The 12,289-nt window shown below is 35.3% G+C and overlaps 2 protein-coding genes across 3 annotated transcripts in view; both read left to right on the plus strand.

The window, feature by feature from the left end:
* Positions 1–3,413, plus strand: part of PIK3R4 (phosphoinositide-3-kinase regulatory subunit 4) — a 42,224-nt gene extending 38,811 nt beyond the window's left edge. For both annotated transcript variants that reach the window (XM_053714303.1, XM_053714302.1), the window contains exon 20: positions 2,852–3,413. In XM_053714303.1, coding sequence (XP_053570278.1) covers positions 2,852–3,022 — 171 coding nt within the window. In that variant the 3' untranslated portion in view covers positions 3,023–3,413. The remainder of the gene's footprint in view (positions 1–2,851) is intronic.
* A 4,274-nt stretch (positions 3,414–7,687) lies between these two features.
* Positions 7,688–12,289, plus strand: part of LOC128660454 (tetratricopeptide repeat protein 30A) — a 271,599-nt gene continuing 266,997 nt past the window's right edge. The window contains exons 1-2 of the mRNA XM_053714304.1: positions 7,688–7,841; positions 9,312–9,374. Coding sequence (XP_053570279.1) covers positions 7,788–7,841; positions 9,312–9,374 — 117 coding nt within the window. The 5' untranslated portion in view covers positions 7,688–7,787. The remainder of the gene's footprint in view (positions 7,842–9,311; positions 9,375–12,289) is intronic.

Raw genomic sequence — 12,289 nt, forward strand, 5'->3', positions numbered from 1 at the left:
ACAACAGCCTCCTGAGAGAATTACAGCTCATTCCACAAGGGCTGTTTCGTCTTCCTGGGCTTTCAAAAATGAAGCTTCTGTGGAACAAATTTGCAAGGCGGCTACATGGTCCTCATTGCATACTTTTTCCAAAATTCTACAAATTCAATACTTTTGCCTCTGCTGAGGCTTCCTTTGGGAGGAAAGTTCTTCAAGCGGTGGTGTCTTGTTTAGGTCCGCCTGTCTTGTTCTCCCTCCCTTTCATGCTGTGTCCTTTAGCTTGGGTATTGGTTCCCACTAGTAATTGGAATAAAATTGTGGTCTCTCCATGCCATAGGAAATAAAACAAAATGTATGCTTACCTGATAAATGTCTTTCTTTCCGGGCATGGAGAGTCCACGACCCACCCTTATTTAAATTTAAGACTGCAGTTTTTTTTATACAAACCTCAGGCACCTCTTGACCCTTGTCTTATCTTCTTTTTCCATTTTCCTTCAGCCGAATGACTGGGGATTATGGGTAAGGGAAGTGACACTTAACAGCTCTGCTGGGGTGCTCTTTGCCTCCTCCTGCTGGCCAGGAGTTGAATATCCCACTAGTAATTGGAATGAAATCGTGGACTGTCCATGCCCGGAAATAAATACATTTATCAGGTAAGCATAAATTTTGTTTTTTTAATTGTTCTCTCTAGGGCTGCAACTAACGATTATTTTCATAATCGATTAATCGGCCGATTATTTTTTCGATTAATCGACTAATCGGATTAAAAAAAGAATCAATAATGGTTTCCTATATTTTAAATAAAATCCACATACTGAGTGTTACAAATATAAACTTCTAGGGATGCACCGAAATTTCGGCCGCAGAAAGTTTCGGCCGAAAATTGCATTTTTGGCTGTTTCGGTTTTCGTTTTTTTTGCCTGTTATTTTCGGTAAAATTATTTTGTAGCATATTTCAAATTTGATGCTAGCCTATAGCTGCTGTTTAAGTTTATTACTTTACTTACTGTTCTGCATATAATGAGTTTTCTAGGACTATAATTGGTAAAAAAAAAACCCTGTTAAATATGATTATGTTACATAGAACTAAATGAAGAATAATACAGTATATTGATATTTATAATTGTTTTAAGTAGGGATGCACCAAAATTTTGGTCACAGAAACATTTTGGCCGAAAATGGTATTCTTTTTTGCCTGTTTTTTTTTTTTCTTGACTCTAATTATGCAAAAACAAAACAAAAAAAAAACACTAAAAAAAATAAATTTGAAAATAATTTGAAAAAATACATTTTCGGTATCAGTTTCGGTTTTCGGCCAAGTGCATCCTGGATTTTCGGATTCGGTTTCGGTCCAGAATTTCCATTTCGGTGCATCACTATAAACTTCAGACTAAAACTTTACATTAACACAACTGTTTGTCCAATTTTTAAGCATCAGAGAACAGTTTTATAATTAAACAAAACAAAACCTGTTTGAAAAGAGGTAGAACTAGAGACTATCACTGTTAATAACATTCTGTTATTCACTCTTTCAGAAACTTTGCATTGAAATGCAAAAATCTCAACATGTCCACATGCTTCTGACTAAGGCTGGTTCTCTGTTTGCAGCTATATTTCCTGCAGCAGAGAAAAGGCACTAAGATGGTGTTGAGGTGCTTGAGATGTATAAGTAGGGTTTTGCCAATTTCACCAAAGTGGGATATTTATCTTTGTTAGCTCTTCACAAATGCAAAGGGTTTTTCACCTTGGCAAGGGGCCTCTCAATAAAGTAACCCTTGACTTCATTCTTACATAAAAAATATCTTGAATATCTATATGCAATGGTAAATAACCAGCTATAATGTTAGGGGGAAATATCTAGTCCGCTCTAAAAATAAGATATATACATATAGATTGAATCTGGTACATATCACAATATATTAAAAATATAAAAAAACAATAAAAAACAAATCAAACGCGCTAAGGACTTTATATCAATAACAGGACAAAGCCTTACACATTTATTTATACAGTACATATAATCAGCAATAACAAGCAATACGCTAATAATTGTGCAAACAGATAATAGTGCACATCAATTTAAATAACTCCCATCAATCTAGGGGCTAGGTGTAAATAACAAGCTTGGCACTATATCATGAAAAGCATAGTTCCAAATCACCTGATTTAATATAAACAATCCAAATGATGACTATTATATCTGGGTTGCACATAAGCCAGGGGTAGTTGTAAACTTATACCGTCCTGAAAAAGTGAAAAGTAGACGTCTGTAGACGTCCTTTAGGCTAAGGACATAACCATAAAACACAATACCATGTGCAGGAGTTCATTGGAGTGAAGCAGCTGGTGTTGTGTACAGACCAACTAATTGCAAACCAACTAATCGATTAATCGATTATGAGATTCGTTGACAACTATTTTCATAATCGATTATTATCGATTATGACGATTAGTTGTTGCAGCTCTAGTTCTCTCTAAATATTAGGCTTTGGTATACAGACAGAGATAAGGTAAGGAAGCATGTGCATGTATAGAAAGTCATAAAAAGGGAGATATATAATTTCTTTGTTAGCTCAACCCATTTTAATGGGTTGTGGTGTCAAAGAACAAAAATGGCTATTTAATACACAAAACAATCCTAAATGAGCAATTTCTCACACATTTTATAATCTGCTACTGATATAAGAATTAATTTGAAACACCTTAAAGAGAAACAATTTTTAAAGTACACTGTCCCTTTAAATATAATCTATTGCCTGGAGTGCTGAAAAGCCCTGTAATTGGGTAGTGGTGTTTATGTATGTAGGTATGTATGTATTTGTTAGTTTTAGCTTCATTCTGTAAAATGTAGTGATTTCTATTTTGCATGCAGGAAATTCCAAGCAAACATACAATGGGACCCAGTGAGGATGCCCCACGTAGAGGACCAGAATCACTGCCTGCTGGGCACCATGATATAATTACTGACATGGCCACCTTCCAAACAACGCAAGGCTTCATAGTGACCGCCTCTATGGATGGTATTGTTAAAGTATGGAAATAACAATTGGATGTGGATTGAAACTTCCTGGAACTACACAGCCACACAAATATTGTCACAATCTGTTTAAATCGCAGACCTCTCGTGAATTGTGCCGGTGCTTTCAGAAGACATGCAACAGTTGCTTTTGAAACAGTTTTAAAGAATCTCTTTTTGTCTCCCCTGCACACCCAGTGCAGTGTAATTAAAAACGTTTGGAAAGGTTCTCTTTAAATATGTGATATGTATATATGTTAAAAAAGATGTGTAATCTCATTCCTTTAAGCTAAAGCTAAATTATATTTAAAACCTTTATTTGCATTTCAAAACTGCTTTACAATAGGTTTGTAAAAGCAATAATCTTGCACTAATGTTCTTGTGTGATGCTAATAAATACCTATATTAAAAAACCTGAGTTTTTTTATATCTTTATTGAAAAGCAGCTTTCCACGCCACAAAATACAACACTCAGAGATCCGACATAAAATAAAAAATATATATATCTACAGTGCAATAACATATTCCAGTATTCCAATATAAATTTATATCACAAAAAATATAAATTTAAAGGAGTTAAAGAGGGAGGACCGAGATAGAGATTGGGGGAAAAAAGGAATTTCTCAAATTCCCTTTCTCTTCTCTTAAAAAAAAAAGTGTTCAATTATGCATAGTATTACAGTATTGTGTATAAATATGAAATTGTAAATCTACATATAGTGAGAGACAATAAAAACAGAATTTATGTAAGAATTTACCTGATAAATTCATTTCATTCATATTGGCAAGAGTCCATGAGCTAGTGACGTATGGGATATACAATCCTACCAGGAGGGGCAAAGTTTCCCAAACCTCAAAAATGCCTATAAATACACCCCTCACCACACCCACAATTCAGTTTAACGAATAGCCAAGTAGTGGGGTGATAAAGAAAGGAGTAAAAAGCATTAACAAAGGAATTTGGAAATAATTGTGCTTTATACAAAAAAAACATAACCACCATAAAAAGGGTGGGCCTCATGGACTCTTGCCAATATGAAAGAAGTGAATTTATCAGGTAAATTCTTATATAAATTATGTTTTCTTTCATGTAATTGGCAAGAGTCCATGAGCTAGTGACGTATGGGATAGCAATACCCAAGATGTAGAACTCCACACAAGAGTCACTAGAGAGGGAGGGATAAAAATAAAAACAGCCATTTTCCACTGAAAAATTAATCCACAACCCAAAATATAAGTTTATTCTCATAATGAAAAGAAAAACTTAAAACATCAGCAGAAGAATCAAACTGAAACAGCTGCCTGAAGACCTTTTCTACCAAAAACTGCTTCTGAAGAAGCAAATACATCAAAACGGTAGAATTTAGTAAATGTATGCAAAGAAGACCAAGTTGCTGCTTTGCAAATCTGATCAACTGAAGCTTCATTCTTAAAAGCCCAAGAAGTGGAGACTGATCTAGTAGAATGAGCTGTAATTCTCTGAGGCTGGGTTTGACCCGACTCCAAATAAGCATGATGAATCAAAAGCTTAAAGGGACACTGAACCCAATTTTTTTCTTTTGTAATTCAGAAAGAGCATGCAATTTTAAGCAACTTTCTAATTTACTCCTATTATCATTTTTTCTTCGTTCTCTTGCTATCATTATTTGAAAAAGAAGGCATCTAAGCTTTGTTTTGGTTTCAGTACTCTGGACAGCACTTTTTTATTGTTGGATGAATTTATCCACCAATCAGCAAGGACAACCCAGGTTGTTCACCAAAAATGGGCCGGCATCTAAACTTACATTCTTGCATTTCAAATAAAGATACCAAGAGAATAAAAAAAAATTGATAATAGGAGTAAATTAGAAAGTTGCTTAAAATGTCATGCTCAATCTGAATCACAAAATAAAAATTTTGGGTACAGTGTCCCTTTAACCAAGAAGCCAAGGAAATAGCAGAGGCCTTCTGACCTTTCCTAGAACCAGAAAATATAACAAATAGACTAGAAGTCTTCCTGAAATCTTTAGTAGCTTCAATATAATATTTCAAAGCTATCACCACATCCAAAGAATGTAAGGATTTCTCCAAAGAATTCTTAGGATTAGGACACAAGGGGGTTAATAAATAAAAAGTAGGTGTTGGCGATGTTGGGGGCAGCAGATTGGGAGTTCATAGGGATAATGTAGGTGGCGGCGGTGTCCGGAGCGGCAGATTAGGGGTTAAAAATATAATGCAGATGTCAGGGACAGCAGATTAGGTGTTAATACGTGTAAGATTAGGGGTGTTTAGACTCGGGGTTCATGTTAGGGTGTTAGGTGTAAATATAAATGTTCTTTCCCCATAGGAATCAATGGGGCTGCGTTAGAAGCTGGACGCTGCTTTTTTGCAGGTGTTAGTTTTTTTTTCAGCCGGCTCTCCCCCATTGATTCCTATGGGGAAATCGTGCACAAGCACGTTTAGCCAGCTCACCGATACTGTAAGCAGCGCTGGTATTGAGGTGCGATGTGGAGCTAATTGCTCTCCGCTCATTTTTTTTTGGCTAACGCCGGGTTTAATAAAACCTGTAATACCAGCGTTGTCTTAAGTGAGCGGTGAGAAAAAACTGCTGGTTAGCAACGCACCCCTGTTACCGCAAAACTTGTAATCTCTGTGTTTATTAGCTAAAGGCACTCCTGTTTGTAGCCCTAAGGTGATTATATTACATTCTACCCATCAGAATCAGTAGATCTCAGTGGAAGCAAACAACTGGTAAAAAACAATGAATGAATGCTTAGTATCAGCATTTTGTAGCTATCTTTGAGAAAGCAGCAAGAGAAACGTGTCAGATGGCATGATGGCTTGGACACAGCGACATGTGACTGTGAGCGTGTTTACCACTTGGAAGTATAACTTTTAAACATATGATATAAAGATTTATTTATTTTAATAACTAAGTATCCGGATTTAAAAAGGGTTAACACTGTATTAATGAATAATCTTCAAACTGTGATGTTTTGATATTGGTCTGGACATGCTATTTGCAAGTGTTTGGTAATTTGAGTGGTTTAGGATTGGGCGACTGAAGAGATATTCAGTGAAATTGCACTGGAATTGATGTATGGGTGACTCTATTAAGTAATAATGATATATTATTTAATCTTTTTTTTAATATAATATATATATAAAATTATAATTTATTTGAAAGCACCACCATATTCTATAGTTGATCAATAGTGTATATATAAAACACACACATTTACACACACAGAGACTCCTAGAAACACCTACATACAAATAATGTGGTTACTACAAGCCAGCAATAAGGTGATGGGGGATAGTATCAACGTATTACTAAGCAATGTCATGCATTACTTCTTGTCAATCAAAGTAATAAAAGCACAATAGAATAGAAGGCACAGCAGATCCAGTTAATATACAGTTAGTGGGATAATTGAGGATGCTGTTTGAGGAAGGAATGGCAAGCAACTGCAGGTTCCATGCATCGGTAACCCTATGTATCACCCTTGTTGGTGCCTTAAAGTGACAGTGTACTGTAAAATAGTTTTATTTCCTCTAATGTGTTTCCAATGGCTTGTTATACCAGCTGTAGAGTATAAAATGCATGGGGTTGTTCCTTTGGTTTTATTTTTGTATATGAAATAACTGGTTTGGCGTGTGTTTTTTTTAAACCACAACCCATTAAATTGGCTGAACTTGCAGGGAGATCTACACTCAAATGCTTCTTTATTTTATTTCTGTCTGTATACCAGAGACCAATAGTTTAAGAAAACAATTGAAAATCAACAATGTAATACTTCTCTCCCACTGGAAGTTTAATTTCTTCTGCTGTCTGTGTTTACATAACTTTTCCATAGCCAATTACTCTAAGGGACATGAAATTTAAAATGTTTATTTCATGATTCAGATAGAGAATGCAATTTTAAACAACTTTCTAAGTTACTTCTTTTATCAAATTTCCTCAGGTGCATGTACTGTATTTAGAGCACTATATGGCAGCAGTTTTGCAAGAATGTTATCCATTTGTAAGAGCATTAGATGTCAGCACTATTTCCTGCCATGTAGTGCCACAGACAGCTACCTAGGCATCTATTCAATAAAGAATACTACGGGAATTAAGCAAATTTGATAATAGAAGTAACTTGGAAACTTTTTTAAATTGTATGCCCCTAATCACACAAGAAAATATTTGGGTTTCATGTCCCTTTAGGAATTGAAATTTTGAGTTTGAGAATCAAGAGGCAAAAGCAATTATGTCAAATGACTAAATAAAGGTACAGAAGCTGTTTGTAAACAAAACAATTTAATGCACTCCAGTTGTTAAAATGGATAATTGGAAACAACACTGACAGTACATTGTCCTCATCTTGGTTTCCCTTATAGTGGTTCTAGCTTTGCAACAGTAGCTGTTTTAACAGTTTCACCGCCACCTTTAACCTTATAGCCAGCTCTTCACAGATTTTGAATAACTACTTTTGATGGTTAAACTGTAATATGAAATTCATCCGAAAAGTAAAGGGAGCTCAGGGGTCAACTTTTAATTGAATACAGTGTGCATTTAGCAATCCCAAAAAGCACTAAGCAGAGCTGTATAACGACGCTTCTTCTTACTAATAAAGTTTACTTTAAAAAAAAAAAAAAAAAGTGCTCCACGGCCACGCAAGTAGGTGTGGCCTAAATGACATTTTCCGGCTCGGTTGCTAGGGAGCTGGGTGAGCGGCCTTGGTAACAGAAATCGAACATAACGTTTTAAGGTTCTATCCCATCCCGGTACTGTGCGTGAAGTCCCTGTATTGTTTGTTTTATCACGGACATGGCAGCATTACAAATCAAGGATGGGGAGTACACGGCTGGTGTATACAGGCTGGTGAGAAACAAATGATACCTGTGCCTGTTTAACTATTTGTTCTTGGAGATAGAAGATAAACATTTAACACATTTGATTAATAGTGAGGTGTATGAAAGGTTCATATCAAATGAGGAAAATAATTATTACCAGAGTTGCACAAAGAAAGCGACGGTGTAAAGGGATAAAGTAGTGTTTCACGGTAGTCACAGTTTTTGACTGTGGTTTTGGTGTATATATGAAATGATAATCGTTAATCTGACACATGTCACCAGCTTTGGAAGGGAGAGGAACATATACATCTCACTATATTAAAACTATAGACTGTTAATGGATTGTTTTGTTGTAATAGCTGTTAAGTGTACTTTAGATTAACAGCAGATAGCATATGCGGAGTGGGGGTGGTGGGTGACAAGGCAACTCAACTTCAATAAAGGTTTTGCATATATAAAGATAATTAAATAACGTTCAAAAGTAAATAATGAATAGTTCCCTATTACCTAAGATCCATTCATAGTCTAGAAGGCTGTCTGAAAGGTGTAGTCCATATAGTATACTAGTATGTAGTTAAACTGTATACAATTATTAGTAAAAACAAATGATGCACAATGATGCCGAACAATAAGAATCTCCCCCAGGACCTTTAACAGGCTGACATTATGGATAAAAGCTCATATATTTTGTTAATAGATAAAGAGGCATTAATCGCAAAATGTAATTATGCATAGTAAAAAAGGAAAGCCCAAAAACATTTTCTGTACCTCTAAAAATGACCATGGACTGCAAAACAATGCAAATTTTGCTACTAAAACCACAATTTATATTTTGAAACAAATATTTTGTATGCAGATCTTGTGCAATTTTTTGCTTAATTTCTGATTTCTACTGTGAGCAATATGAAAATGACTGAAATCGATTTAATGTTAATAGAAAGTACATTTAATGCACTACTGTGAGCTAGCTTGTGATTAGTGCTGTTCATATATATCTCTTGTAATTGGCTCAGAAATATACCAATGATAAACTGAGAATAAATTGGTGCACAACACAAAAATTTAACATTTGACAATTATTGCTAAAAATGCAAAAAATCACAAAAAAACTATATCACATAATAAGCAAGGTAGGTCCCTAAGATTTAGTATAGAAGCTCAAAGTTAGCTTTTTTTGGCACTTGGCTTGTTATCTTGGAAAAAATATTGTTACAGTAATTATCAAATATTCTGTACATTAATTTAAAACTAAAGTTGCTGTTGCTGATCTGATTGCTATCACTATAAGTTTTGCATGGATTCTTTAAAATATGGTAGAAATGGCAACCATAATAATGAAGAATTATTTCATATAACTCACTCTATAATGAATACAAAATGACACAATGAGTTGGAAAACAGGCTTTTAGGTGACATGGAGATATGGAGAAATAAAATATTAATGATAACCATTTAAAGTACCTTTAAAAAAATGTGCTTTTTATTTTCTGTCTCACAGATAAAAGAAGGAAGATATGGAGATGCTGTACAAATCCTTACTGAATTACAGAAACCACACAGGGTAATGAAGTCTTATAAAACCATAGTATGGTATGGATAGTATTTTTTAAGTAAATTGTCACTTCCTAAAGAAAATGAACATATTGTCTTTAACCTTAATTTTTTATTATTGACGTTTACTTCTTTTTCAATTTATTTTTCCCTACAATTTATGCATAGTATGCATTATACCAACAGCAAAATACGTCAGGAGTCATGGAAATATTTTTTTTTTTATGAATAATTTTTATTGAGGTATATGAAACATACCGATATCAACAGTTGTAAGACATATTTAGGTACTTATTTTCACATTACATAGTATTACAGAATCAGGAGGGGAGATGTCTTACTAGTGTCCCTCTCCGACCTTTAGGGGGGCGTCTAGGAAGAAGACAAAAAAGGAGAATACCTCAGTTTTCTAAGTTAGCATATGTGAGTGAGGGCATGATAGTCCATGTTTTCCATTGCAGTCCAAGTACATGGTTTTTATTAGGTCCTCTTATTCAAACAGTTCGCTAGTGCAAAGTCAAACTTGGTAAAACATAAAGTCTTGAGAGCTTAGGTAATATAGCTCTATCTATTATTTATAAATAACAAAGTGCATAAGCAATAAACATGTATAAACTTGGATGTATATGATTCTAAGGAAAAAGGGGGAGGAGGGTTGGAAGAAAAAAAAGGGGGGGGGGATTAATTCAGGCTGCTATGGTTGTGGAGTGTGCGAGAAAGCTTTCCAGGGGGCCCAGATTTCTGAGTGGAGATCTAATATTCCTCTGTTTAGAAATACTGCCTCTTCCGTTGTTTTAATGTAAAAGAGCATCCCAGTGATTTTGAGTATCGAGGGGGCTGTCTGCTGCTTCCAGTGTCTCGCTATTACTAACTTGGTTGCCGTCAGTAGGTATATAAAAAGATGTTTCTTTCATGTAATTAGCAAGAGTCCATGAGCTAGTGACGTATGGGATATACATTCCTACCAGGAGGGGCAAAGTTTCCCAAACCTCAAAATGCCTATAAATACACCCCTCACCACACCCACAAATCAGTTTTACAAACTTTGCCTCCTATGGAGGTGGTGAAGTTAGTTTGTGCTAGATTCTACATTGATATGCACTCCGCAGCAGGTTGGAGCCCGGTTTTCCTCTCAGCGTGCAATGAATGTCAGAGGGATGTGAGGAGAGTATTGCCTGTTTGAATTCAATGATCTCCTTCTACGGGGTCTATTTCATGGGTTCTCTGTTATCGGTCGTAGAGATTCATCTCTTACCTCCCTTTTCAGATTGACGATATACTCTTATATTTATACCATTACCTCTGCTGATTTTCGTTTCAGTACTGGTTTGGCTTTCTACAACATGTAGATGAGTGTCCTGGGGTAAGTAAGTCTTATTTTCTGTGACACTCTAAGCTATGGTTGGGCACTTTTTTTATAAAGTTCTAAATATATGTATTCAAACATTTATTTGCCTTGACTCAGGATGTTCAACATTTCCTTATTTCAGACAGTCAGTTTCATATTTGGGATAATGCATTTGAATATATCATTTTTATCTTACCTTAAAAATTGACTTTTTCCCTGTGGGCTGTTAGGCTCGCGGGGGCTGAAAATGCTTCATTTTATTGCGTCATTCTTGGCGCGGACTTTCTTGGCGCGAATTTTTTTTTCTATTTCCGGCGTCATACATGTCGCCGGAAGTTGCGTAATTTTTGACGTTTTTCGCGCCAAAAATGTCGGCGTTCCGGATGTGGCGTCATTTTTGGCGCTAATAGCATTTAGGCGCCAAATAATGTGGGCGTCAATTTTGTCTCACTTTATTTAAGTCTCATCATTTGTTGCTTCTGGTTGCTAGAAGCTTGTTCACTGGCATTTTTTCCCATTCCTGAAACTGTCATTTAAGGAATTTGATCAATTTTGCTTTATATGTTGTTTCTTCTATTACATATTGCAAGATGTCCCACGTTGCAACTGAGTCAGAAGATACTACTGGAAAATCGCTGCCTGGTGCTGGAACTACCAAAGCTAAGTGTATCTGCTGTAAACTTTTGGTAGTTGTTCCTCCAGCTGTTGTTTGTATTAAATGTCATGACAAACTTGTTAATGCAGAAAATATTTCCTTTAGTAAAGTACCATTACCTGTTGCAGTTCCATCAACATCTAATGTTCAGAGTGTTCCTGATAACATAAGAGATTTTGTTTCTGAATCCATTAAGAAGGCTATGTCTGTTATTCCTCCTTCTGGTAAACATAAAAAGGCTTTTAAAACTTCTCTTTATACAGATGATTTTTTAAATGAACATCATCATTCTGATTCTAATGATTCTTCTGATACAGAGGATTCTGTCTCAGAGGTTGATGCTGATAAATCGTCATATTTATTTAAAATGGAATTTATCCGTTCTTTACTTAAAGAAGTCCTAATTGCATTAGAAATTGAGGATTCTGGTCCTCTTGATACTAAATCTAAACGTTTAGACAAGGTCTTTAGATCTCCTGTGGTTATTCCAGAAGTTTTTCCTGTTCCTGTTGCTATTTCTGAAGTAATTTCCAGAGAATGGAATAATTTGGGTAATTCATTTACTCCTTCTAAACGTTTTAAGCAATTATATCCTGTACCGTCCGACAGATTAGAGTTTTGGGACAAAATCCCTAAAGTTGATGGGGCTATTTCTACCCTTGCTAAACGTACTACTATTCCTACGGCAGATGGTACTTAGATAGGAAAATTGAATCCTTTCTAAGAAAAGCTTATCTGTGTTCAGGTAATCTTCTTAGACCTGCTATATCATTGGCTGATGTTGCTGCAGCTTCAACTTTTTGGTTGGAAACTTTAGCGCAACAAGTAACAGATCATGATTCTCATAATATTATTATTCTTCTTCAACATGCTAATAATTTTATCTGTGATGCCATTTTTGATATTATCAGAGTTGATGTCA

This window comes from Bombina bombina, chromosome 5, assembly GCF_027579735.1.
Source record: "Bombina bombina isolate aBomBom1 chromosome 5, aBomBom1.pri, whole genome shotgun sequence".
NCBI classification, from domain to species: domain Eukaryota; kingdom Metazoa; phylum Chordata; class Amphibia; order Anura; family Bombinatoridae; genus Bombina; species Bombina bombina.